This window comes from Onychomys torridus, chromosome 10 (assembly GCF_903995425.1).
Source record: "Onychomys torridus chromosome 10, mOncTor1.1, whole genome shotgun sequence".
Lineage (NCBI taxonomy): Eukaryota > Metazoa > Chordata > Mammalia > Rodentia > Cricetidae > Onychomys > Onychomys torridus.
Genome location: NC_050452.1, coordinates 7,829,558 through 7,856,518, shown reverse-complemented (window position 1 = coordinate 7,856,518; position 26,961 = coordinate 7,829,558). Strand labels below are relative to the sequence as shown.

The 26,961-nt window shown below is 37.2% G+C and overlaps 1 protein-coding gene across 4 annotated transcripts in view; it reads left to right on the top strand.

The window, feature by feature from the left end:
- The window catches only part of Usp34 (ubiquitin specific peptidase 34), a 193,959-nt gene that overhangs the window by 129,087 nt on the left and 37,911 nt on the right, over window positions 1-26,961 (top strand). For 3 of the 4 annotated variants that reach the window (XM_036201253.1, XM_036201254.1, XM_036201251.1), the window contains 17 exons: window positions 2,321-2,504; window positions 2,895-3,058; window positions 6,427-6,492; window positions 7,429-7,575; window positions 7,662-7,718; window positions 7,796-7,873; window positions 8,208-8,302; window positions 11,386-11,558; window positions 14,924-15,077; window positions 16,308-16,386; window positions 19,881-19,934; window positions 20,039-20,134; window positions 22,512-22,576; window positions 22,672-22,747; window positions 22,868-22,915; window positions 23,034-23,099; window positions 25,955-26,035. In XM_036201253.1, coding sequence (XP_036057146.1) covers window positions 2,321-2,504; window positions 2,895-3,058; window positions 6,427-6,492; window positions 7,429-7,575; window positions 7,662-7,718; window positions 7,796-7,873; window positions 8,208-8,302; window positions 11,386-11,558; window positions 14,924-15,077; window positions 16,308-16,386; window positions 19,881-19,934; window positions 20,039-20,134; window positions 22,512-22,576; window positions 22,672-22,747; window positions 22,868-22,915; window positions 23,034-23,099; window positions 25,955-26,035 — 1,683 coding nt within the window. The remainder of the gene's footprint in view (window positions 1-2,320; window positions 2,505-2,894; window positions 3,059-6,426; window positions 6,493-7,428; window positions 7,576-7,661; window positions 7,719-7,795; window positions 7,874-8,207; window positions 8,303-11,385; window positions 11,559-14,923; window positions 15,078-16,307; window positions 16,387-19,880; window positions 19,935-20,038; window positions 20,135-22,511; window positions 22,577-22,671; window positions 22,748-22,867; window positions 22,916-23,033; window positions 23,100-25,954; window positions 26,036-26,961) is intronic. The other variant, XM_036201252.1, reaches the window with a different exon arrangement.

Sequence of the window (26,961 nt, the reverse complement as noted above, 5' to 3'; positions counted from 1 at the left end):
AAATATTCTTACTTAGTAGAATCAATTTGTGATAGTCATTTGATCTGTGATAGTTTCATTTCTGATTTCTTATTTGAAATGTGTATTGAATGGTTGTTCATTATTGTTTGTATTACATTGTTTATTACCAAATTATTTTAAATGTTGAGGCATGATGCAGTGGCACACACATTTAATCCCAGCACTCAGGTGGTAGAGACAAGTGGGTCTCTGCCTTTGAGGCCTGTCTGCTCTACACAGTGATATCCAGGACAGTCAGAGCTATACAGAAAGATCTGTCTCCAAAAACCCAAACCAGACAAAACAGTTCTCTCAGGTAGCAGTTTGAATGAGTTCTTCTCTTTCATTTAGTTACCTGTTTTTCTGGTTTGCTCAGAATAAAAAAATAAAAGTATTCATGTAAGCATTTACTGGCTCAGTATTTCTGGTAAAATACTTGCATCACAGGCTTTAAGTATACTTTTTCAAAATCTCTGTAGTAGTAGAGCTTATTTTCTTTTTATATGAGTTAATTGACAAAGATAATTTGTTGTAAAGTTACTTATTTGCCATTCAGATTTGCCTTTGAAGTCTTTGTTTTCCAGTGCAGGTAATCATGTTGCTTTGTGTCTCCATGACAAGTAGTCTCACTTCTGAATCCTAAAGTAGATAACTAACTTTGCATATGTATTAACCAATCTTGGTTGTTTTTTTTTTGTTTGTTTGTTTTGGTTTTTTTTGCAAATTTGGAAAGTATATTTTTATATCCTTTGAAAATAGTAAGATTAGAAGAGGAAAATATGCTAGTGGTAAAAACATTTAAAATGTTTTGACTTTAGTGTTTTTGGATTCTTGTGGCCGAGTTCTCAGTTTCACCGCAGGTTGAGTGATTGATTAGGACTCGCAGGGCTAAGCAGTGGGCTCATGGCTTGTTTTTGTTATAGTTGAGTTGAGCATGATTAATTTTTCCAGTGATTACTCTAATAAAGCATGTTTCCTACATTTCCAGTTACTGAAATTCAAGATTCCTAAAAGCAGAATCAATGTTTAGTATCAACCACATGTGTAGTAAGGTACAGGGAGCCACTTCTGTCTCTTACAAAAGTTGAGCAGTGGAAGTCAAGTTTTCAGACTTCAGCCAAAGGCTAGTCTTGCTAAAGAGTGATGATACTTGAAATCTTCACATGTTACAGATTTTTCTGCTCAGTACCCTGTGAGGTATTATACCTCAGGGTAAATAGTATAGTAATGTTTGGGATGTGTAAGAGATAAGTAGGGAAAAGAGCAAAGGAAAAAATTTAGAAAGTAGTTAGAAGTGAATATGAGGCTTCTTTTCTAGTTGAGGAGCTTTCAGCTGCTATTGGAGGGATGGCCCTTTACATGTACACAGGAGCAGCAATGGAGCAGTCAGTGAGTATTTAAAGAGAAAAGAACATGAAGTTGGGAAGGGCACATGTTGCAACATGAATAAACATTATTTAGGATAGAGAGGGGAGTAAGAGATGATAATGATCACAGTATATTTATACAAATATGCAGTTTTCAGTGAATGAATCTTTAGAGGATTGAGTATAATCTGGTTGAGTTCACCTTCGGGAAGCCTGCACCCATGCTCTTGGGTGTGCCTTATTTTCTTCCAAGCACTTCTTTTTCTATTTGTGCTTAAGCCTGTTAAAATGTGCTTAATGAATTTTCAACTTCATAATCAAAAAAGTAACACATTACACAGATTGAATTTAGGAGAAAAGTCTGTAAATGAAGATCTGAAAACTAATTCCATTAAAACAGTTTAGGCCCATCTCATGGTTAACCTTGTGTCTACAGTTAACAAGATTAAGAAGATACTGGTAAAGAGATTCATGTTTTTCATCCCAGCTCCGGCATTGGCCACAGTTGTCACAACTAGTGAGGTTCTTAATGTTTCTGATTTTTGTTCTGGGGACTTGGAGGAGTGAGTGGCTCTCAGGGTAGGTGAGGTGCTGCTGTTCTTGTTTGCTGTGTGGAGAAGCACCTGTAGGACTTGGCAAATGGAATAACAAAGCCTAATAGACTCTCTTGGTAGTTTACAATGAAAACAATAACAGTGTGCATGAATAGTCTGTAAGGATAGCTATGAAACTTGAAGAGCGGGGAGAGTAAAAGGTGGGTCCTTTCCATTCCATTTTCTTCCAGAAAAATAACTGGTAAGATTTTCAGATGATGACAATGTTTAAAACCTCTGTGATTTAATAATAGTTTAGTAAATTGTAGTTCATTATCCATTTTATTTTGTGTGTTAATATATTCGGAATAGAACTGATACCCAGTTGTAGCTAACACCTGCTTTCTTTTTGCCCCTTAGGAATTTTTAAGGGATATCTTCAATCTTCTGTTTTTGTTGCCCAGTCTCAAGGACCGACGGCAGCCGAAGTGCAAATCCCACTCTTCCCGGGCCGCCGCCTACGACTTGCTGGTCGAGATGGTCAAAGGGTCTGTTGAGAACTACAGGCTGATACACAACTGGGTTATGGCCCAGCACATGCAGTGTGAGCCTCCTTCTTTTCATTGCATCTTTGTATGGTTGAACCCAGACATGAAAAATCAAAGGATGTTGTTTAGAGAATCCACTTTTCACATACTTTGTTGCACACATTTTTGATAGACTATTCACTCACTTTTAATAGAAAAATGTAGAAAACTTTTAGGTATTTTAAACTAATTGGGCTTTCTTTTCATAAAATAATGTAATAACAAGTAAAATATTGACTTATTTGAATTTTTACAATTAACTTTAAAATGTTTTTTACATAATTAATATTTTAAATTACAGTATTCTCTACATCTTTATTAGATAATTAATAGAGGCAATAGCTGCCAATCAAATCAAGATGTGTTTAAGTTTGTTTCGGGGCATCTTCTCCTCCCTCTTTTATCAGCAGCCCATGCACCTTATAAGTGGGACTACTGGCCTCATGAGGATGTGCGTGCAGAATGCCGATTTGTTGGCTTGACTAACCTTGGAGCTACTTGTTACTTGGCTTCCACTATTCAGCAGCTTTATATGATACCTGAGGCAAGGCAAGCTGTCTTCACTGCTAAGGTATAGTTTCAAACTATAAACCAAACCCTTATTTGTGAATCTTAAGCAGTATATTACATTATATTAATTCATATCAAGAACATACGAAAAAATGTATTATGTCATGGCTAACTATTTCAGTGTATTTTAATTTTATTTACACTTACTTGAAGGTTCATTATGTGGAATAGTTGTTTCTTAAAGTACAGCATAGTTTGTGGGTGCACAGTTATATTTCAGTAAAAATAAATACGGATTTTAATCACATAAAAATAAGTAAATACTCAAACAACCAGAGTAATATCAGACACTGAGTTAGTTTCTTTTATTCCTAACCTAAAATGAATCAGTTTGTGAACCTACTTTGAGTAACATGTGCTTTCTGGGTTTTGTTTGTTTTTTACTTCTGATTTTATACTTCTTTTGGTGAATGACCTTTATGTTTTCTTTCCCTTATTTTGCTATAATGTGGTATTGACCTTGTTTGAATCCTTTAATCTGTTTTAGATACTCTTCAAGTTATTCAATTTATATTATACTTATATGAGTTAAGGTCTTCTTACATTTAGTTATGTTGGATTTAAAAATGTAGTGTCTGTATTAGATTAATGATAGTTTAAAATGGTTCCATAATGGGTTTGTTTAATTTATCTAAAGTCTTTTAACCAAATTGAGTGGATCAATCTGTATTGTTTTGTAAAAGCAGTAGTTACCAAAGAATCATATTTTCATTTAATTTTTCCCCCCTAGATAATGACTTGGTTATACCTTTTGGTGTTTTTTTTTTTTGTTGTTGTTGTTCATATTAATAAATACCTTAAATTTTTAGCATTGTCAATAATTAGCATCAACAGAAAGAACACTAGATGTGCTTATTTTGAGTAGATCTTCTAAATAACACTTTCAGTTATAAACTAAACTGTAGGACTAAAGATAGATATCACTTCCTGTTCTTCCAAAGGACAAGTCTCAGTTCCCAGCACCCATGTCAGGCTACTTATAACTATCTGCAGTTCTAGCTCCAATGGATCCTATACCCTCTCCTGGCCTCCACAGGCACTTGTTCTTACTTCCTGCCCCTAGACACATAAACATACAACAGAATCAAAAATAAAATAAATATTTTTTAAATTGATTTTTGTTTTGTTTTGTTTTGGTTTGGCTTTTTGAGACAGGGTTTCTCTGTAGCTTTGTGCCTTTCCTGGAACTCTCTTTGTAGACCAGGCTGGCCTCGAACTCACAGAGACCCGCCTGCCTCTGCCTCTGCCTCCCGAGTGTTGGGATTAAAGGCGTGCACCACCACTGCCTGGCTAAATTGAATTTTGATCTGCATAACATTTTGTATTTTTAAAAATTGCTTTACTCAGCTGGGTGTGGTAGTGCGTACCTGAAACTCAACAACTGTAGGGGGTTGAGATGGGCAGACCTCAAGATTGAGGTCTGCCTGTTCTACATGGTGAATTCCAGGACAGCCATTACTACACAGAGAAAGACTCAGTCTCAAAGAAAACTTATTTTTTATTTCATCTTTATGAAAAGTTCTCGTGTCATGTCCTAGAGCACCCTCAGACTTACTGTTTAGTTCAGGGTAAATTAAACTGCTCATACCTCTTAACTTCTGGAATTGCTTTCTGAGGTAACACTTTGCCTATATTAGATCTGTTATATTTTGGAAATTTACAATTTAAATGACTTCAGAATCTTATGAAATATCAGAACTGTCATATTGAAGGTATACATACTTTAGATATTTTTTTGCCAATTTGTTGATCCTTTTTAGTCAAACCTATTAGTTGTAAATTTTTTTTTAATATGTTCTGGACCTCTCTCTCTTTTAATCCTTAGTGTGTCCTTAACAAACTCTTAAACAGCAAAACCATGTTACTTTTATTCCTCATAAGATTGACACAAACAGCTGATATATCACTCTGAACAAATGGTAGCGTTAATATGCATGGTACTCTCAGCAGCTTCAGAATTAGTTCATATTGTAATGTGCTAATTCCTCCCTGTAGATTTATTCTAACACTGGAGTTGAAGTTCAGCCTTGTCTACTCAGTGTTTGACATGTGTGTGGATCTCTCCTAAAGGCCTGTCTGTATTCAGATCTAACCCCACCAGGCATGGAAGTGTACTGTGATTCTATTACTTGAGCGGTGGGTGTAGGAGGGTTCCAGGTTCCAGGCTGTCTTAGTCAGTGTTCCATTGCTGTGAAGAGACACCATGGCCAGGACAACTCTTACAAAGGAAAGCCTTTCTTTGGGGCTAGCTTACAGTTTCAAAGTTTTAGTCCATTGTTGTCTTGGCAGGGAACATGGTGGCTGAGAGTTCCATATGCATGGGAGAGAGGGGTAGGGGGAGGGAGGCAGAGAGCCACTAGGTCTAGCTTGCACTTTTGAAATCTCAAAGCCTACCACTGGTAATACACTGCCTCCAACAAATCCACACCTCCTAATCTTTCCAAATAGTGCCACTCCCTAAGTATTCAAATATATGAACCTCTGGGGGCCATTCTTATTTAAAGCACCACACAGGGTATCTTAAACAGCTTGAGAACTTGTTGTCTTTTTTGTAAGAGAAGTATGATGGATTTGGCAAAGATCTTGGTTGCACAAGCCACAACATTCTGTATTTGACACTTAGCAGCCATGTAAGAAGCCAGGTATGGTGGTGCCCATTGTGATCCCAGTGTTGGGAATGGGGTGATATAGGGCAATCTTGCAGCTTGCTGACCAACCAGCTAGCCAAAGAACAGGAGGTCACAGTGAGAGACCATGTATCAAACAATAAGGTGACAGCTCCTGAGGTCAACACCAGGGGTTGACCTCTGGCCTCCATGCATATGTGTGCAGCACACACAAATTAATAAATTTTAAAAAAAGTAAAAAGCAATTAAGTGTAAGTATAGCCAGATTTTTCAGTCTTGAATTGTAGTGTTTTGATGTTTAGATTGTTTACAAAATCATGAACAATGGTCCTCTTTAGTGTTGAAGTGTACTATTTCAGAAAATGTAAAGATATGATTAATTGATACAGAAATGTGATTTGTAATATGTGGGTTAACTTCTATAAGGAATTTAGTACATACATGAAGTGCTTATTATTCCTGTGAGTCAGTACAGTACCAAAGGGGGTGATTTAGAAAGCAGTTTGAAAAAAGGTCTCTCTTCCTTCAGTTTCCCATCATAATGGCCATCACTGTATTTAGTGTAATGGAAAAATACTCTGATCTAAGATTTAATGGTAATGAAAGAGAGAAATGTGAGATGTTTTCCTGCCTAGGATTGAAAGGATAAAGAGGGAGGGTAGTTTTCAGCACCTGGTAGATCTGCTAGGGTGTCCGACATGCCACCACTAGTGTTTTGACCAAGTGTGTCCTTGACTTTCAGTACTCAGAAGATATGAAGCACAAAACCACTCTTTTGGAGCTTCAGAAGATGTTTACATATTTAATGGTATGTTTGAAAAATGTGGATAAAAACTAATTAGATTATCTTTTAACAAAAAATAACTTAGTGACTATAAAGATTGTAATGTCTTTGTTAAGACTCATTGTTTTCAAATTGATTTGTGTTCTCCTTTGTTAAGAGACTTTAACAACCACAACTGAGTTACTCTACCTATGTTCTCTTCATTTGTCCTTCATTTCTAGTCCTGGGTCCTGGCACTGGTCGTCTTAGGGTTTCTGTGCTGTGATGAAACACCATGACCAAAAGCAATTTGGGGAGGAAAGGGTTGTTTTGACTTCCACTTCCACATTGTAGCCCATCACGGAAGGAAGTCAGGACAGGAACTCAAACAGAGCAGGAACAGGTGCAGAGGCCATAGAGAGTGCTGCTTACTGGCTTTTTCAGCCTGCTTTCTTAGAGAACCCAGGACCGTAACCCAGGGATGACCCCACCCACAGTGGACTGTATCCTTCCTATCAATAACCTAATTTAGAAGGTGCCGCCTTGCCTACAGCTTGATGCTTTTCCCCTCCCCCGAGTCAGGGCCTTCTGTGTAGCAGGCACAGTTATCTGGAAGTCTGCTTGGGCTACATAGTTGAGACTTTATATGTAAGTTTATCACTTGCTTTGCTGTTTTGAGTTCGGTTTTCATCATATTTTGTGCAGGGGCAGAGATTAGGTTTTTTTTTGTTTTGGTGGATTTGGGGTTTTTGTTTGTTTCTTGTTCTTAAATTTTTGAGCTCGTGTCTCGTGTAAACCCAGGAGTTTCTGATTCTGTATAGCCAAGGCTAGCCTTGAATTCCTGATTTTCCTGCCTTTACCTTCCAAATGCTGGAATCAGTGCCATATTCCACCTTGTGTGACTTTGTTGTTGTTGCTGTTCATTCAAGAATGTTCTAGCCATTTTTTCCTGGGTATTTGCTCCTCCCTTTTCTCTTGCAGGAGAGTGAATGCAAAGCATATAACCCTAGACCTTTCTGTAAAACATACACCATGGACAAGCAGCCTCTTAATACTGGGGAGCAGAAAGATATGACAGAGTTCTTTACAGATCTGATTACTAAAGTTGAAGAGATGTCTCCAGAACTGGTTAGTACCAGAATATTGAAAAATGTGTTTGAAGTTTATACAAATTTGAAATTTAATCACCAACTTTGATTTGTTTTATTTTAAAGAAAAATACTGTCAAAAGCCTATTTGGAGGTGTGATCACAAACAATGTTGTGTCCTTGGTAAGTATACCTGTTGTTGTTTTATAAGGGAATTTTATGCTTATAACATGCTAATTTTTGTTTGTTGATTCATCTAGGATTGTGAACACGTTAGTCAGACTGCTGAAGAGTTTTATACTGTGAGATGCCAGGTGGCAGACATGAAGAATATTTATGTGAGTGACACTAGACATGACTTGAGATTGTTTTATGATTTATACATATATAAAATAAATTCATTGTCTTGAGAAGAAATATCTGTTTTCATATATTTTCTTTCATGTTTTGCTATTTAATAAGTATTAAAGATAGACCACAAAACTGGTTATTTCCTGGTCAAAATGTAAATATCTTTTAAAAGTTAGAGTTCATAATGAAGAAAAAATTATTTTATTTTCAATTTGCTTTTTGTTTAAAAAGAAAGAAAGAAAGAAAGAAATGGATTTTTTTTCCCTGTGCTTTCTGACCCAATTGCATTATGTCAACTTTCCAATGTGGGTTTATACACAGGAATCTCTTGATGAAGTTACTATTAAAGACACCTTAGAAGGGGACAACATGTACACCTGTTCTCATTGTGGAAAGAAAGTCAGAGCTGAAAAAAGGTAATGCATTTTGAAATGTAATTTTTATCATTTTGATAAACCACCCAGTGCAATTAAAGACAAACTAAGGATTAGTCAGTGTCGACCTTTCACTGCTGTGTATAAATGTGATGTAATTAACATGAATAAATAGTGCATTATAGAAACTCAGGTAATACTAGCTGTTTGGAGCTCAGTGTCACTCAGTAACTTTTATTGTCCTGTGAGCGCTAATGTAGCAGTTGGGTTGAAAGGAAGAACCTCCAGGCTCACCAGCAGTCTGTGTTTTCTAAGCACAGACATGAAAGGCCTCAAGCGTGATAATCTTTGTCAGTCTGCAACAGCTCAGATGTCTAGTTTTAGTGACTGGTTCCTAAAGAATAAGAGCTGTCTTTACACAGTGTTTTTATTTAGGAAGTACTTTCAGAATTTTACATGATTAAATTCAGTTAATACGACATCATGTTGTAGCAAAATGCTACTACTATTATTAATATCAAACTTATTTTCCATTTAACAATTAAAGATATGGAATGACAGAAAAATCATAGTTAGTTCCAAATTCTGAAATTCTAGTCTCTAAGACAGCATATGCAGATGGTCAGAGGTTCTTCATGACTGTAGTTCAGGTGCAACTGAATTCTCTAGCCTGGAAATGTTGTGTAAACAGTTAACTGTTGACCTGATCTTGGAAAGATATTTGAGTGGAAGCTAGATTTGGGAGTTAGTTAAAATTTCAGTTTAAAAGTACTGGGTTTTTTTTTTTGTTTGTTTGTTTGCTTTTTTTTTTAAAATAGTACTTTCAAAGTGGTTTTCCCCTTGCGTTACACATATTGACATTATTTTGGATTGCTCATGGTTTTTTTTTTGTGTGTGTTTTGTTTTGTTTTTAGCTAAGGATCGAACCCAGGGCCTTGTGCTTGCTAGGCAAGTGCTCTACCACTGAGCTAAATCCCCAACCCCCGAATTTTTATAAATACTTTTCCTTGAGTTACAGTTATCTATTTATTTGTTGTTTGTTTGTTTTGGTTTTTCAAGACGGGGTTTCTTGGTGTAGTTTTGGAGCCTGTTCTGGATCTCACTCTGTAGACCAGGCTGGCCTCAAACTCATAGAGATCCGCCTGGCTCTGCCTCCCGAGAGCTGGGATTAAAGGCATGTGCCACCACTGCCTGGCGAGTTACAGTTTTTTATAGAATAGAATTTCTTAGAAAATATAAATAGTTAAGCTGTCATCAGATTTAAAGGGGGCAGGCACCAACTGGGACTGGAGAGATGGCTTAGTGAACAGTTCATAATGCTCTTGTCGAGGATTTTTGTTTACTTCCCATTACCCACAATCATCTGTAACTGCAGCTCCAGGTAAGCTTTTGAGGGCACCTACATTCATGCATGCAACCCCCCACACACACACACACACACACACACACACACACAAGCAAACAAAACCAGCAAAAAATAGGGGCTAGAGAGATGACCGCTCTGCAGTTAAGAGCACTTGGTGTTCTGGAAGACCTGAGTTCAGTTTCTAGCACCCACATCCCATGGCTTTCAACTGCCTGTATGTAAGTCCATCTTCTGGGGCTGCGAGTAGTGTGATGCCCTCCTTTAATCTCAGCCATTGGAAGACAGAGACAGGTGGATCTCTGTGAGTTTGAGGCCAGTCTAGTCTACAGAGCATTTCTAGGATGGCAGGAGCTGTATAGTGAGACCCTGTCTTCAAAACTCCAGCTTCAGGTTATCCAGTGTCCTTCTAGCCCCATGGATACCCCCACATATGACTTGCATATATACAGAAACATTGAAATACATATAAATAAAAATGAATCTTTTTAAAAAAATAACAATCTTAAAAAACTTAGCTCCCGGGGTTGCTTATTTTTAGTTCAGTGCTAGAGTGCTTGCCTAGCAAGCGCAAGGCCCTGGGTTCAATCCTCAGTTTAAAAAAAAAAAAAAAACTTAGCTCCCTTTACCAATTTATAGAAACAATTTTATAGTCTCTTTCACTTTTATGTATTTTTCTTTTTTCACGGTTCACATTTTAATTTGGATGTATGCTATGTGAATGTACGTGCACTGTGTGTAGGGACACACATAGATGTGTATGTGGAAGCCTGAACATGGAGTCTGCTGATTAGGTAGGCTGTCAGACCAGCAAGTCCCAAGGACTTTCCTGTCTCTTTCTTCTCGGTGGTGGGCATATAGGCACATGGCATTGCACCAGGTTTTAACAAAGTATTGGGGATCTGAACCTGAAGTTCTTGTGCTTACAGAGCAGGTGCCTTACCAACGGTGTCATCTTCCTGGCCCTGTCTTTCCCTTACTTACTGTTTAAATGCTTGTTCAGGGCAGCTATTCTGCAGTACACAAACCCCGCGTCACAAGGTTGGTGGAGAAATCAGATTCCTGAGAGTTGTCTCTGGTCATCACACATACATGCATTCATACATACACACATACACTTGTAAATAAATAAATTTTCAAATCTTTTAAAAACTGAGCTAGCACCCGCATGAAGATCCAGCATGGGCATAGGTGTCTGCAACCCCAGTGCTGTGAAGGTGAAACAGGAAGATGCCAATGGCAAGCCCTAGGTTCATTGAGAGACCCTTTCTCTAGCAAAACCAAGAAAGGTGGTGAGCCAGCAAGGTATCAGTGAATGAAGGCACTTTTTGCCAAGACCTACAACCCAAGTTTGATTGTTGGAATTGTGGAAGTAGATCAGCAACAGCAAATTTCCCTCTGCCCATCTCTCCCCCATGCATAGAGTGTGCACATATCCACACACACTAATAAAAATAATAAGATATTTTAAGAATAAAAGAAATAATTTTAGAGAACAATAGATGACACCTAACATTAACCCCTGGCCTCCTACGGGTGCCTGAATGGGTGAGCACCCCACTACACACACACTACGCGCGCGCGCGCGCACACACACACACACACACACACACACACAAACAAGATTATGTGACTTAGAATATTGCTACTTTAAACTGATTATTAAAATAGATGTAGCACGAATATAAATAGAAGTAAGATATTTTTGAAATAAAGTATTTAACATTTTGTTTGTCTCCCCCCCCCCCCCCCCACTTCTCAGGGCATGTTTTAAGAAGTTACCTCGTATCCTGAGTTTCAATACTATGAGGTACACATTTAATATGGTCACGATGATGAAAGAGAAAGTGAACACACACTTTTCTTTCCCTTTACGTTTGGATATGACACCCTATACAGAAGATTTTCTAATGGGAAAGAGTGACAGGAAAGAAGGTGAGTTCATTTTTCTCAGTTCTCTGTTTATTGTAAAATCTCTATTAATAAGGAAATTGTATGAATGGGAAACTGTCATTAATGTTAAAGTCAATTACATGGTTCTCAAGTACAACCTTAGAAAAGAAGTTTTTAAAATAATTTATTTTTATTTTATGTGCATTGGTGTTTTGCCTGCATGTATGTATGTCAGAAGGTGTCAGATCTTAGAGTTGCAGACAGGTGTGAGCTGCCATGTGGGTTCGGAGGACTGAACTTGGGGCCTCTGGAAGAGCGGTCAGTGCTCTTAACAAGCATTGAGCCATCTCTCCAGCCTGAAAAGGAATTTTTTTATAAAAAAGTATTTTTTATATGTATGGGTACTCTGACTGCATATATTTCTGTGTACCATATACATCCACTGCCCACAGAGGCTAGAAGAGGGTATTAGAGGCACTGCAACTGGATAGTTGTGATCTACGCTTTTGGTGTTGGGAATCCAACCAGGTCTTCTGGAAAAGCCGGCTGTCTCTCCATCCCAGAAGGGACAATTTTGTTGGAGACACTATATTTACTTACTTAGCTAATAAATGTTTAGACTCTTGAAGGACGATGTTCTAGGCATTTTTTTTCCCCAGACACTGTTTATGCCCTTGGAAAACTGAGGTATAGGTAGCACTTCTTAATATTGAACCTGAAATTGTAGTATTTTGCCAGGTGCAATCAGTGTGTCACAGGTCTTGAGGAAGTCGTATTGCAGCCGTATTGCAGCCGAGATACAGAGTTGAGTGACAGCTGGAGAAGAAGGGATTGGGTTTTGAGTACGAGGGCAGCAGGGGATCAATGAGACAAACTAATTCAGGATATTTTTGCCTTGGCCATATTAACAATTTTGCCCTATGTTTATTATTTATTGTGTGAAAATTAGATTGTTCTTGTTTTGTTTTATTTTTCAGTGCTGTTTCTCTGTAGCCCTAGCTATCCTGGAACTCTGTAGAGCAGCTGGCCTCATACCCAGTCTGTAGACCATACTGTCCTCAGAGTGCTCTCTGCCTCCCAAGTGCTGGAATTAAAGGCATGTGCCACCATGCCCAGCTGGCCACTAGACTTTCAATCAGAGAAGTTCTAAAATAGAAGGCTGTTTGGAAAAGGTTATTTTCAAATGGATTAAAGAATGATGAAAAGTGTAAGGGATGCCATTCTTGGAAACTACAATGAAGACAGTGGCTTAGATGAGAAAATACCAACAGATAGGCAGAATTAATGGACTTAATTAATTTTTTGTGTGGTGGAGAGAATTGAACACACATTCCATCAATGTAGTCCCAGACTATATGGAATTCATAATTGGTTGAATGAATGAATTATATTATTATCCCTTTGCAGTATAGACTATTCTTAAAACAGCAATAATAAAATAATATCAAAACCTCAAACCTCTGACTCTCCAAATACTTTACTTGGTCTGCTACTGGAGAGGGAATGAGGAGACACAAGAGACTGGTTTTTATTTTGAACAGTAGTAAAGAGGAATTTAAATTAATATTTTAAAGTCTTCACAAAGGAACACTCCCAGGAAGAGTAAGCCCAAAAATAATTGTTAGAAAACTTTGATTATGCTTACCAGAGCAATTCGATTTAAAAGTTGAAGTAGGAAGCTAGATTTTAGTGAGTTAAGTATCAGCGACCTTTATTTCACAAGTACACCACCACCAAACTATTTTAGACTTACTGATATGTACCTCAAGAACCACAGGACTTTTTGGGTTTTTTGTTTTTGTTGTTTTGTTTTGTTTTGAGACAGGGTTTTACTGTGTAACCCTGGCTTTTCTGGAACTTTCTATGTAGATGAGACTGGCCTCAAACTCACAGAGATCCACCTACCTCTGTCTCCTGAGTGCTGAGGTTAAGGGTTCCAGCCCACCACATGGCTTTTAAGGGCATGGGAGAAGAAAGTAACAAAGCTCGCTTCTGCCTCCTCCATTTTTCTGTACTACCAAGTTCTTGTTACATAATGAGGGTACAGCAGTGTCATGTTAAAAATTTAATAATTTGGAGCTGGGGAGATGGCTCAGCAGTTAAGAGCACCTGACTGCTCTTCCAGAGGTCCTAAGTTCAAGTCCCAGTACCCACATGATGGCTCACAACCATCTGTAATGGAATCAGATTCCTTCTGGTGTACATGAAGTCAGAGCACTCATAAATATAAAATACATGGATAAATAAATCTTGAAAAAAAAAATAAAATTTAATAATTTAAGAAACCAGTATGCTATCCTAACTTTAGGAAAGAGCATCCAGTGTAATCTTCAACTCCAGTGCCTAGCAGTTAATGAATATACAGTAAACATTTAGCCTCACAGAATGGGGAATGAAAAATGTCAACGGTGAGTTATAGTCTATTTCTTCAAGATAACTTACTGATTCTTCAAAGATAGGAGAGGCGAATGCAGTCCCAGGTATAAGGGAATGTAATTAGGGGAGATAACTTTCATTAAGATTTATGTTTATAAGTTGCAGTAAGTTGTCTCATACTAATAAATATGAAAATGCAGATAAAGTAGTCATTGTTGTATACATCCTGCCCTTTAGACTTTTTATCAGACCATTCTGGAAATCGTGAGACTACATCTCAGCTCTGCTTCATTGTATTTTCATGTGATAGTTTGTTACATGCATGGAGAGAACATGAATTTATAAAGGAGTTGTTAGGCCTTTGGGGATGTGTTGAAGTCTTAGCATTTCCCACATAAGCTTAGTAAGGCTCCTCGGCCACTGCTTCAATGCTGTGGTGGTTTTCTCTTTACTGCAATTTACTTCCGAGTTCAGGCTGTGCACTGAAGCAAATCTACTCTGCTCTACATTTAGTTTTCTCAATGTTGGTGGGAGTATAGATCACAGACCATTTTTAGACTTGTCAGATCAACTGTAACTTCTTTGCTTAGTGTCTTCTCTTTTAAAATTGTTGAGATTAGAATGATGCCTTTATTTCTGTGGACACTCAGCTCCTAATAGGTATCAATACAGTGCTTAGAATGAGGCTAAAAGACTGAGCTCTTTTTAGGTCTTGTATTTCTTTTGCTGATGATAAAATTGAAAAAAAAAAAAAAAAAGCAGGCAATACTATTTTAAAGGACTAGTTAAGTCAAACACGTAGTATATGTATCACATTGGTGTTGTCTGTATGCACTAATACATGGTTAATTTTTCTCAGCTAATTATATAATATATTCATTGTAGTGGTAGGCTTATGGCTTTGCAAATAGTTTTTATATACCTATTTTATATATAAAGTTTTTATGCCCTTTTCTGTTACATTTTATAAAAAATAATCTTAAAATTACATTGTGCTTTCAAAGTGACTGCCATTATGTCGTGTAAATTAGGTTTTAAAGAAGTTAGTGACCGTTCAAAGGACGCAGAGAGCTATGAGTATGACTTGATTGGAGTGACCGTTCACACAGGAACGGCAGACGGTGGGCACTATTACAGTTTCATCAGAGATATAGTCAATCCACATGCTTATAAAAACAATAAGTGGTAAGTGTTAAATGTGTTTCCATTGGCTGAAAAAATTTCCCCTTGTTTTCAAGTATACATGTTTGTGGTTAGTCTTTCTTCTGATGAATTTTTAGTTTTCCGAAAACTTCCTATGAAATTAGGAAAAGGAAACATTAAATAATTTTTTTAAACATTTTTTCTTTGTGTATGTGTCTTGTCTGTATGGGTAGGCAGATGGACAGGTGGATGCAGAGAGGTCAGAGAGCAACTTTTGAAAGTTGTTCCTCTCTTACCCATGTTGGTAGCAAGGACCCAGTTCAGGTTGTTATACTTGACAGCAAGTACTCATACCTGCTGAGCCATCTTGGGGGCCCAGAAAAAGAAACATTTATCCCTAACAGTCTTAGGGAATCATAACTCACCCTGTGTTCATTCTTACAGGAGCTTTGTACTCAATGCCTTCTACTTAGTGGTTCCAGAGTTTGCGCATGCTCTTAGAAGATAGCCTGCATCCACTCCCCTCTGAGCACCTTCATTATTCCTTCCACATGTTTTGTTTTTATCAAGTTAGCATCAGTCACATAGTCTTTTTTTAAGTCCTCAGACGTCTTTAGGGACGTGTGTGTGCTTAGACCCTCTTGTAAGTTTTGGAAATACTGCTTTGAACAAAATATGTAGGCACTAGCATCCGTCTATATGCATTTAGCAGAATAGTTGCATCTAGCTCGCTGATTCTTTCAGACATGACCAAAAGAGTCCTCCCTTTGCCTTTCCCCCTCCCTTTTGTCCCTCCACTTGGTTATATTCCCACGAGAATATTGAATTGTTCTGTTCATATTTTAAAATGATGTTTGTCTCTTAGAGGGTTGTCACATTGCTTAATCTGTCCTATCTAATTGCTTTCTATGTTAGAGTTTAACCATGCTTTCTTTGTTTTTGCTGATATCCAGTAGTTACTGAGTGTGTCAGATTGTGTGTGCGCACACGCATGTGCCACAGGGCTGGAATCCCTTACCTCAGATAAGTGAGGCACATGTTCTGTCATTGAGCTGCTGTCCTCAATTCAGATGTGTCAGATTTTTAAAGTGATTTTGGTTGTTTTAAAAAATTTTACTCCCAATTTTTCAAAAAGTTATAAAAAGTAAGAATTTATTAGAATTTATCTCATCAAATAATGTGACTATATATCTGTCTTTTTTTTAAATAGTAGACACTGTACAGAGATTCTAGTACATACACATTTGATCACTACCATGTGCTCTGTTGTAGGTATCTTTTTAATGATGCTGAGGTAAAACCTTTCGATTCTGCTCAACTGGCCTCTGAGTGCTTCGGTGGTGAGATGACGGTAAGCTTTCTTTAATACATTGTAAATGTTTGTAATTTTTCCAGTTATCATACAATTCAGTAGCAGACTTGCTTATCATCATTATATCTGCTCATATGCAGTCTAAGGTTTATTTGTTATGTGTTTGCTGTATATACCAGGCACTAAGAAATGTTTAAAAATTGTTATTTCTGCCTTCCACCATAGTTTGATAAAGAAGGTAAGATGAAAAAAAATTAAATCCTAAGATACAAATTGAAGTACAGTGGTAGAATAATTATGACTAAACATACCAGTTATTCAAAAAATCCATGAGATTAGAGCAGAAAGAATCTACCTTTTATTGGCATAAACTGGAAAACCTTACACAAGGAATTTGATTTCTGATAATTTGAAATAATTGTTTTTTCACATGATAAAAGAATAGTGTCATTGTTAAATCTCTCCCTGGTCTCCTTGGAGTGTAGGTCAGTGGGAATGCATTTGCCTGGGGTGTGCGAGCACGTGGGGTTTGGTCTTTGTACTCCACAATAACGACTTGATGCCCACATGCAATCATATTCATTCTTAGTATGTGTGTACACAGTGAGTGTGATGGCGTACATACTTAATTCCAAGCAGAGGTAGTTGGATCTCTGTGAGTTCAGTTACAGGATAGTTGGGGCTAAATAGTGAAGACCCTATGTACAGAAAGAAAAAAGAAAAGTGTTGAGTTTCATTATGTCAGATATTTGAAGCCAGTTCCATTTCATAAATAAGCCATGACGTTTTTAAGCTTGCTTTATTTTTTGTTTGTTTGTTTGTTTTAAATTTTTGATTTGCTTTTTTGAGACAGGGTTTGCCCATGTAGCCCTAGCTGTCCTAGGACTCATTCTGTAGATCAGACTGGACTTGAATATGGTTCAATTAAAAACCGTGATTATTATAACTTTCTGTATGGAACTTTTTTTAACAGAAGGCTCTCTACTTCTGGGTGCTCATGTCTGCAGTCTGAATGAAATAGTAGTCTGCTGGAAATGTGTAAAAAAGAAGCCAGCGTTTGAATAGTACTCTGTGTCTAAACCATTCTCATCCCTAGGTATTATTCCTAGAACATTTTCCTTAGGTTTTTAAAAATAAAGGACAGTAAAGACGACACAAATCTCTTCTTTTAGCAGATAGTTATGTAAATTTCTCATTATAAAAATTATAAAACTATAAAAAGAGAATGTCTCATTCTCTTTCGTATTCTTTGGAAAGTATCTTGAATATTGACTCTTTACTTTCAAGAACTTTTGCCTCTGACTCTTACCATCACCATTAATTCACCCATAATGCACCAAGGCTGATTCCCTTTAAAAAAATTCTTTTCATTTCTTGTGTTACACACATCTACAGTTATCCAGAATTATTAATAAACCCTTTTCCCCCTTTGCATTTAGAGGTATCTTTTTTTTTTTTTCCCCTCTGAGTTTTGAGGCAAGGTGTCTCAGACTGTTTGCCCTGACTGTCCTGGAACTCACTTTGTTGACCAGGTTGGCCTCAAACTCTGAGATACTCCTGTCTCTGCTTCCAAAGTGCTGGGGTTAGCCACATGGTGATGGCGCACACCTTTAATCCCAGCACTGGGGAGGCATAGCCAGGTGGATCTCTGTGGGTTCAAGGCCAGCTTGGTCTACAAAGTGAGTTCCAGGACAGGCTCCAAAGCTACACGGAGAAACCCTGTCTCACCAAACCAAAAACAGAAAAAAAGAAAAGTGCTGAGGTTAAAGGCGTGTGCCACCTCCACCTTGCTAGAAGTGGTCTGTAATGCTCTCAGAAGCCTCCAGTACCAGCCTCTCTCACATTACTCAACTCCCTCTTTTATAGTTTGTTTCTTAGGCTCTCCCTGTTTATTTCCTTTTCTTCTTCTCTCTGGCCTTTTTTTAATCTCTGCCCAATTATTTCTTTTCCAATACCTATGTCTTTTTCTGTCAGCCATGAGTTGCATTCTTCATCTATATATTGACATGTCCATTTCATCTACAGAAAGTTATAGCTCCAAGGCTCAAATTTTTGATTTTCAAAGTTTGAGATAAATTGATAAGTATTTTGAGAATTTTTTTTTTTAAGCTTGAGGATCATTTTATTCAGTTTTGAGAAACTGTACCGTAACTCTTGGTATTTCAAGATGACTTTGTCATCTTCAGAGCCCTTTTGAGTTTAGGGTCAGCAATGGAGGTCTGCACACAGCCATGAAAACAGGGAATGGGGGAATGTTCAGAGAAGAAAATGTCAAGGCAGGTATTCAAAGAAGAGATACAAAGGAGAAAAAGTATTTATATATATATATATTTCAGCTATCTTGTCCATGTGTTGCTGAAATACATAGTAAATTTAGTACCTTTTTTTTTTTTTTTTTTAAAGATTCATTTATTTTGTGTACAGTGTTCTGCCTGCATGTATTCCTACAGGCCAGAAGAGGGCACCAGATCTCATGATAGATGGCTGTGAGCCACCATGTAGTTTCTGGGAATTGAACTCAGGAGCTTTGGAAGAACAGCCAGTGCTCTTAATCTCTGAGCCATCTCTCCAGCCTGTACTTTTTTTTTTTAAGATTTATTTATTTATTACATATACAGTGTTCTGTCTGCATGTATGCCTGTATGCAAGAAGAGGGCACCAGATCCCATTACAGATGGTTGTGAGCCACCATGTGGTTGTTGGGAATTGAACTCAGGACCTCTGGAAGAGCAGTCAGTGCTCTTAACCTCTGAGCCATCTCTCCAGCCCCCCAAAATTTTCTTCTTCCTTTTTTTTTTGTTTTTAAATTTATTTTATGTGCATTGTTGTGAGGGTGTCAGATCCCCTGGAACAGGAATTACAGACAGTTGTGAGCTGCCATGTAGGTGCTAGGAATTGAACCCAGGTCCTCTGGAAGAGTAGCCAGTTTTCTTAACCACTGAGCCATCTCTCCAGCCCTTTATATTTAGTATTTATTTCCATTTAACCATATTCAAGAAAATTAGGCTCATACCAACTATCTTCTTGCTGTGGTTTTTCTTTTTTTTTCTTTTTTTTTTTTTTTGGTTGTTGTTGTTGTTTTTTGTTACAACATTGTTCAAAATTTTACAGTGTTCAGTGTCTTAAAAGAGGTGTACAATAATGTTAGTGGAGTAAAGAATTTGTGAAGTACATAGGACTTTTTTTGGGTGGCTGCTGTGGGTTAAACCACAACTTTGTGTGTACTAAACAACCACTTTAATACTGTGATATATCTGTAGCTCCCAAGGAGTGGTTTGGGTATTGTTATTGTTGTTTTGTGTGTGTGTGTGTGTGTGTGTGTGTGTGTGTGTGTGTGTGTGTTACTGAGTATCAAAAAGGTCTTATACACATTAAACAGTGCTCTGCCACTGAACTACATCCCCAACATAGGATTTATATGAATGCACTGTTATTTTTAAGTTATTCATAAGGTTACTTTGAAGTATTACATAGGCATTTATGAAATATTGTACGTATAAACCTTGCTGAGTAATTTTTTTTTTTCCCCACAGACAAAAACCTATGATTCGGTTACAGATAAATTTATGGATTTCTCCTTTGAAAAGGTGATCTTTTTTCATATGTAATAATTTAACAATGTTGCATGTTATCTAATTTTAAATTACAATTTGTCAAAAATTAAAATATGTTTTCCCCTTGTTTCATAAAGACACATAGTGCATATATGCTGTTTTACAAACGCATGGAACCAGAAGAAGAAAATGGCAGAGAATACAAATTTGATGTTTCATCAGAGTTATTAGAGGTAAAAGTTAATTTGATTTTAGCAACAGTTCAAATTATGTTAGGTGTTTGTGCAATAAATACTTCAGTATAAAAGTAAGCTGTGCAGCATTAATATCTGTAATCCCAGTTAGATCTTAGCATATTTACAAAAAGCCATGGCAATACTGTCTTACGGTAGGTCAATGAAAGTGTAAATGTGGAGTTGAAATGAACGGCCCAACCGGTAAGAGTGTGTGCTGGTCTTGCTGAGGACCCCACCCTTGCCAGGGAGCTCACAGCCATCAGTGACTGAAACGCCATAGGTTCCAACACCTTTTAGCCTCTGGACACATCTGTACTTGTATATATACATTGCCTCCCTGTGTGTGTGTGTGTGTGTACACATGCACATGCACGCACGCCCTGTCCCTCAAATTCCTTTAAGCAAAACAGTGCTTATTGATATATTTAGTAACTGAAAGAAGACATATTGCTATGATGTTTAGTGAGTTGAGGAAGAAAGATTGGACATGAGATTAAACAGTTATTCATAAAATCATCAGGGAAGATTTGAAAAACACAGTTTTAACATTTACAAGTACATCCAGTTAACTTTAAACATGGTTTACTGATAAAGTACAAAAAGGACCATCAGAGAAACAAGATGACTGGTGTTTGAAGCAGAACTACAAGCACTGAGTATGTTGGGTCTAGGAGACAGACTAGGCTTGGGTTCAGAGCATGTCTAAGAGCCTGGATCTCTCTAGATAGCCAGAAATAAAGATGGATCTAGAAATGAGATCATGACTGGAGGTAAGAAATTTGGAATGGGACTTTCTTGCTGTGAAGGCTTTTAATAAGATAGGCAGAATGCTGTCGTGACTCCTTACCATTGTAGACATCCAGGGTCTAGAGATGTTCAAAAATGTGGAGCACTGGGCATTTGGTGAGTCAACCTGTAATTTCCCAGTGACCTTGATAAAATAGGGTAGAAAGGTGGAGAGAGAGTTGAATACTTTTAGTGGAGAATTAGTGATACCATCAGTTGAGAATGAGCCTACCCACTAACTATGGTGGTGTAAGCCTGTAATACCAGAGATTTTAAGGTTGGCTACAGTGTCAGACCCTGTCTCAAATATTGGAAAAGAAAGTGAGCATACAATCTTAAGTTTCAAAATACATAGAGAAGTTCAGGGCTAAAAAAGACAGCTAGTAATAGTAATATTTCAAACAATTTAATTTTTATATTTTTGTGAGGCTAAGGGTATGAGCTCAGTGTTAGAGCACATTTTTAGGATGCACAAGACTCCCAGTACCAAAATAGAACATTACTATGGAGCTGTCTGAGAAAGGCTAGAAGCATTGTTAGTGTTTTCCAAAGGGGACATAAAATAGCAGCATTATTCTACTTGGCCTACTATCAGAAATAGTTGTCTGTTTTTAATGTATAAGATCTACCAAAACTCCCCTCACCTCCTCAGTCAGGGTTTCTCTGTGTAGCCCCGGCTGTCCTGGAACTAGCTCTGTAGACCATGTTGGCTTTGAACTCACTGAGATCCACCATCCATTTATTGCTACAGAATGTTTTTTATCAAATTTAAACATGCCTTATTTTTAAAACCTGTCTTTATCAAAATGTAGCATGCTTTGTGTTTTCTCATTTTATGTATTTGCTCTTTAGATGAGATTTCAGAGCTCATACTTCAAAATATTTATAAATAATGTTAACTTGTGATCACTGACGTAGTCAAACAAATAATTTTTTAAAGGGCAGATTGTGGGACTTGGAACAATGGTTCAATGGTTAAAAATACTTGTTGCTCTTACAGAAGACCTGGGTTTGGCTCCCAGCACTCTCATGGTAACTATTTGTAATTCTGTTTCCAAGAGTTCCAATGACTTCTTTTGGCCTCTTTGAGCAAGAAGTACACAAATTCTGTTGATGTGCATACATATATACATACATGCACACAAAATGAAAAATTTTTCAAACGGGGGTTAGATTTAGTAACCACCTTTCTTTAAGATTAAGATTTTTTGTTTTTAAATTTTATGTGCGTGTTTTGCTGCATTTGTGTATGTGCACCAGGTGTGTACCAGGTGCCTATGTCAGTCAGAAAGCATTGGCTTCCGTCCAACTGGATTTATGGATGGTTATGAGTCACCATGTGGGTGTTAAGAACTCAGCCCTGTTACTCGATAGAACAGCAAATGCTGAGCCACCTCTCAAACCCTAGATACTACTTTTATATTCCTTCTACCTGGGAGAAAAAGTCAACTTGAATTTTAAATACATATTTGTTGTTTGTTACCTTTGTAAGTTTTTATATTATACCATTTCTTATTGTTAAATAAAAATACTTAGATATATTAAATAAACTCCTTTCTGATAAATGGTAACTTTTTTTTTTCTCCAGTGGATTTGGCATGATAACATGCAATTTTTACAAGACAAAAACATTTTTGAACACACTTATTTTGGGTAAGTCTGGATGAACTTACTGACTTTCTTTTTTTCTCTTTGTAAAGAAAGTGTCATGTAAGAACTGAAGGAACTCTTTTTTTTTTTTATTCCAGGTTTATGTGGCAGCTGTGCAGTTGTATTCCAAGTACACTACCAGATCCTAAAGCGGTGTCCCTCATGACAGCAAAGGTGATGATGTTCAGCTTAGGTAGCTTTGTTAGGTTTAGTGCTCCACAGCAAGGGAGTCGTTTCTTGCTTAATTGAATCTTTCTCTCTCTCTCTCTCTCTCTCTCTCTTTTTTTAAAACAGTTAAGTACTTCCTTTGTTTTAGAGACATTTATTCATTCAAAAGAGAAGGTATGTGTTTTTTTTTCTATGGAGTTTTGTGTCCATTACATTTTTTTTTTTTTAATTATGTTTGATATTGTCATTGATTCAAGTCTTGACTGACTTTTTGCATCTTTTCCCTTTTTAGCCAACAATGCTTCAGTGGATTGAGCTACTGACCAAACAGTTTAATAATAGTCAAGCAGCCTGTGAGGTAAGACAACAGCAGACATTGCACAGCTTCTCTTTTAAATGTGAACTGATGATTCAGTAAACTTGTTTCTATCTTTTATGAGTCATAAGAGTTCCATGTAAGTTGTTCCTAATATTTATCACTTAGAAAGTTATAGCTTATATTTCAAATCTGCTACAAAGATGAATTCTTTTCCATAGTCTTGTATTTTTCTCTTAGTGTTACACAAGTATAAAGTACATTTCTGTCTGGGCGTGACCAGAACAATAAGCCCAGTACACAGGTGGGGAAACAGGATAATCATATGTTAAAGCCAGTCTGCAGTACATATACATGTATATATGGTGAGTTCAGGGTTAGCCTGAGTTATGCAGTAAGACTGCCTCCCAAAAACAGAGTTGTCTTTCTCTGTCCCCGCAGTACTGGAGTTACAGGTGTTCACCACCATGCCTGGCCGATGCTTGTGTTTTGAATCAGATATTATGCCACTGAGCTAAACTCTCATCCCTAGATAATCCTTTATCCTTTTTGGTCTTAGTTTAATTTGTGTCCCGTAGCTTGGAGGTATAATTGATAAATACAAAGTGTACACAACAAAGATGTAAAGTATAATGATTTATGATACATATGTACATTGTAAATATGTACCACAATCAAATTAATAAATTGATGACCATGTAGATACTGTTTGTGTTGTATGTGAATCAAGATATTTAAGATGTACTCTCAGCAAATTCAAGTGAACAATTCAGTGTTAGTACTCAGTTAACTGTGCTGTGTGCAGGGCTCCTAGAACTTATTCCTCCTATAACCAGAAGTTGGCTCACTTGAGCCAAAATCTTTCCTTTTTTCCTGCCCCTCACTTAACTTTTTTGTTTATTTGATTGATTGTTTGGTTTTTGTTCTATTGTGTATCTTTTACTGGCTTTGAAATAAAGACAACCATCTTGTCTTCAGCTCCTGAATCCTGGGAGTACAGGCGTGCACCACCATACCAAGCTGTTAACTACTTTGAATTTTAATATAAAATAATATATTTAGGAGCTAGCAAGATGGCTCATGGCACTTGTTACACAAGCCTCCAGACCTGAATTCAGTCCCTAGAAACCACATAAAGATGGGAGGAGAGAACCTTCTCCTGAGCCCATCTGACTACACACACACACACACACACACACACACACACACACACACACACACAGAATGGCAATATGCACACACCAAACTAAAAAAACCTCATATGTGTCCTGGTACATGGTTTATGCCCATTTTTATTTCCTCTGCATAGTAAGAAAACTGTGTCCCTAGAGATAATTTACTAATAGACAATGAGACCTGAGTACTGTCTTAATATAATCTTTGGGGGCTGGAGGGATGGCTCAGCAATTAAAAAGCACCAGCTGCATCCCAGTACCCATATGGCAGCTCACACCTGTCTGTAACTCCAAGATCTGACACCTTCACGCAGACATACATGCTGTCCAAACACCAATGCACATAAAATATAATACAAAAAAATAAATAGCCAGGCGGTGGTGGTGCACACCTTTAATCCCAGCACTTGGGAGGCAGAGCCAGGCTGATAGATCTCTGTGAGTTCAAGGCCAGCCTGGTCTACACAGCAAGTTCCAGGACAGGCTCCAAAGCTACATAGAGAAACCCTGTCACGTAAAAACCAAATAAATAATGTAATGTAATGTGATGCAATGCAATGCAATGCAATACAATACAATACAATACAATACAATACAATAATTTTATTAACAACCAAAAAAGTATAAACCTTCCTCGTATTGCAAGTTTTTTGCTTCTTTTTCAGACACAGAATATAGTGGCATAATGCATAAAATATGAAATTAGTTGAAGACTTTTGCTTTCTTTTATCCTCCTGTAATTTTAGATTTTAGTAGTACAAAAAGAGAACCTGGGCATGGAGAGATGGCTCAGTGGTTAAGAGCACTGACTGCTCTCCAGAGGTCCTGAGTTCAATTCCCTGCACCCACATGGTTGCTCACAACTACTTGTAATGAGATCTGGTGCCCTCTTCTGGCTTACAGGGACACATGAAGGCAGAATACTATATACATAGTAAATAAATAAATCTTAAGAGAGAGAGAGAGAGAGAGAGAGAGAGAGAGAGAGAGAACGAGAACCTGATTACTAGAAATTTCATAAAATTTTTAAATAAATTATGGGGAAAAGTCAAAATGAAAGGTTGCTTTTCCTGCTACACAGCTTCCATAAAGAGTAATTAATTTTCCATTCCTAAATGTAGAAATCCACTGTCCTTTACTGCTTGAGTGCTGGAATTAAAGCAATGTGTCACTAGAGCAGCTTCTTACTTTTAATAATAAATATTTTGTATATTTGTCTAACAAATGTGAACTTTAAAAAAAATCTGTAACCATGATTCAATTTCTTTGATTAGAATTAAACAGTTCTTTACTTCGCGCAAATACTTATTCTGTGCTCCGTTTTCTGTGTTGCCAACAAGCTTTTTTCAGTTGGTTTGAATTAAGGTTTGGACAAGATCTGCATTTTACATTTCTCTTAAGTCTACTTTATCTGTCACAGTTGCTTCTGTCTCCACGCCACCTTCTGTCCTTTCCTTTAAGCACTTCATGCCTTCTTGTGCAGTAGTGAAGTGGTGTCTGTGCAGTCCTGTAGTGACGTGCTCCCTGGTATTTGAGATGTAAGAGTTTATGACAGACAAGCCATTTCGGTGAGGAGTTAAAATGATGGAATCATCAAGTAAATATCTTAAGTATTGTGTGAATATTAAGTCATATTAACTTAACAAGTATTATGTGAGTATTAAGTCATATTAACTTAACAAGTATTGTGTGAGTATTAAGTCATACTCTGTTTTCTTACAGTGGTTTTTAGACCGCATGGCGGATGATGACTGGTGGCCAATGCAGATACTAATTAAATGTCCTAATCAAATTGTGAGACAGGTAAGGAAAGATATTTTTTAAAAAGAAGTGGCTTTCCATTTATTCTAAATTGGCCTATAAATGGCATTGAAAATGATTGGCGAAGCTCTGTCTCTATCTTAGAAGTCATTTGCTTTGTTTCCATCAGCGCTTTTAACACCAGCTGTCACTCTGAAGTGACAGGAACTTTCTCCTTTAGATAGTAAGACCAGCTCTTCCTGCTGGCTTTTCTTATCCGTCCAGAGTCTGCCTAGAGTATTGTAGGGACCTACAGCATTACTTGAATAGGGTAAATATATTCTTGTGCCAAAGTCTGAATTGCCAAATGCATCATTTTTTTTCTTAAATCATTAGAAAATTTATTCAATGAATATTTAAACATTGTTTTATATTCATGTTTAGTATATCAAAAACTTAATCTCCACTATGCCACTTGCCAATTGTTATTAAAGGATAGTTCTTTTGTTGTAGGTATTAGCAATATTCTATGTAGTCAGAAATTTTCCTAGTAATGAACTATATAGACTGTATAGTCTTGATGTAAGTCTTATTCTGTAAAATTCTCTCCAAAATATCCATCACCTCCAAAGGAATCTCTAGTGCTTTTCCCCTATTGTGTCCTCATGCTTTCGACCCCTCATAACTACTGTTCTGCTTTTCATCTCTATGGATTGGCCTGTTTTCAGTATTTTATATAGAGTCATGATGTTTTCCTTCGTGACTGGCCTGACTTAATCTTTTTAAAATCTGTCCATGCTAAAATGTAGGGTTTTTTTTGGAGCTGGATGTGTTAGCTCATGCCTCTAATCCTAGCATTCAGGGGTCTTAGTTAGAATTACCATGAGTTTGAGAGTAACCTGGGCTACAGTGGTACTTGTTCTTAACAAATAGAAAAAAGTATCCTATCCATGCTCTACACACACACACACACACACACACACACACAC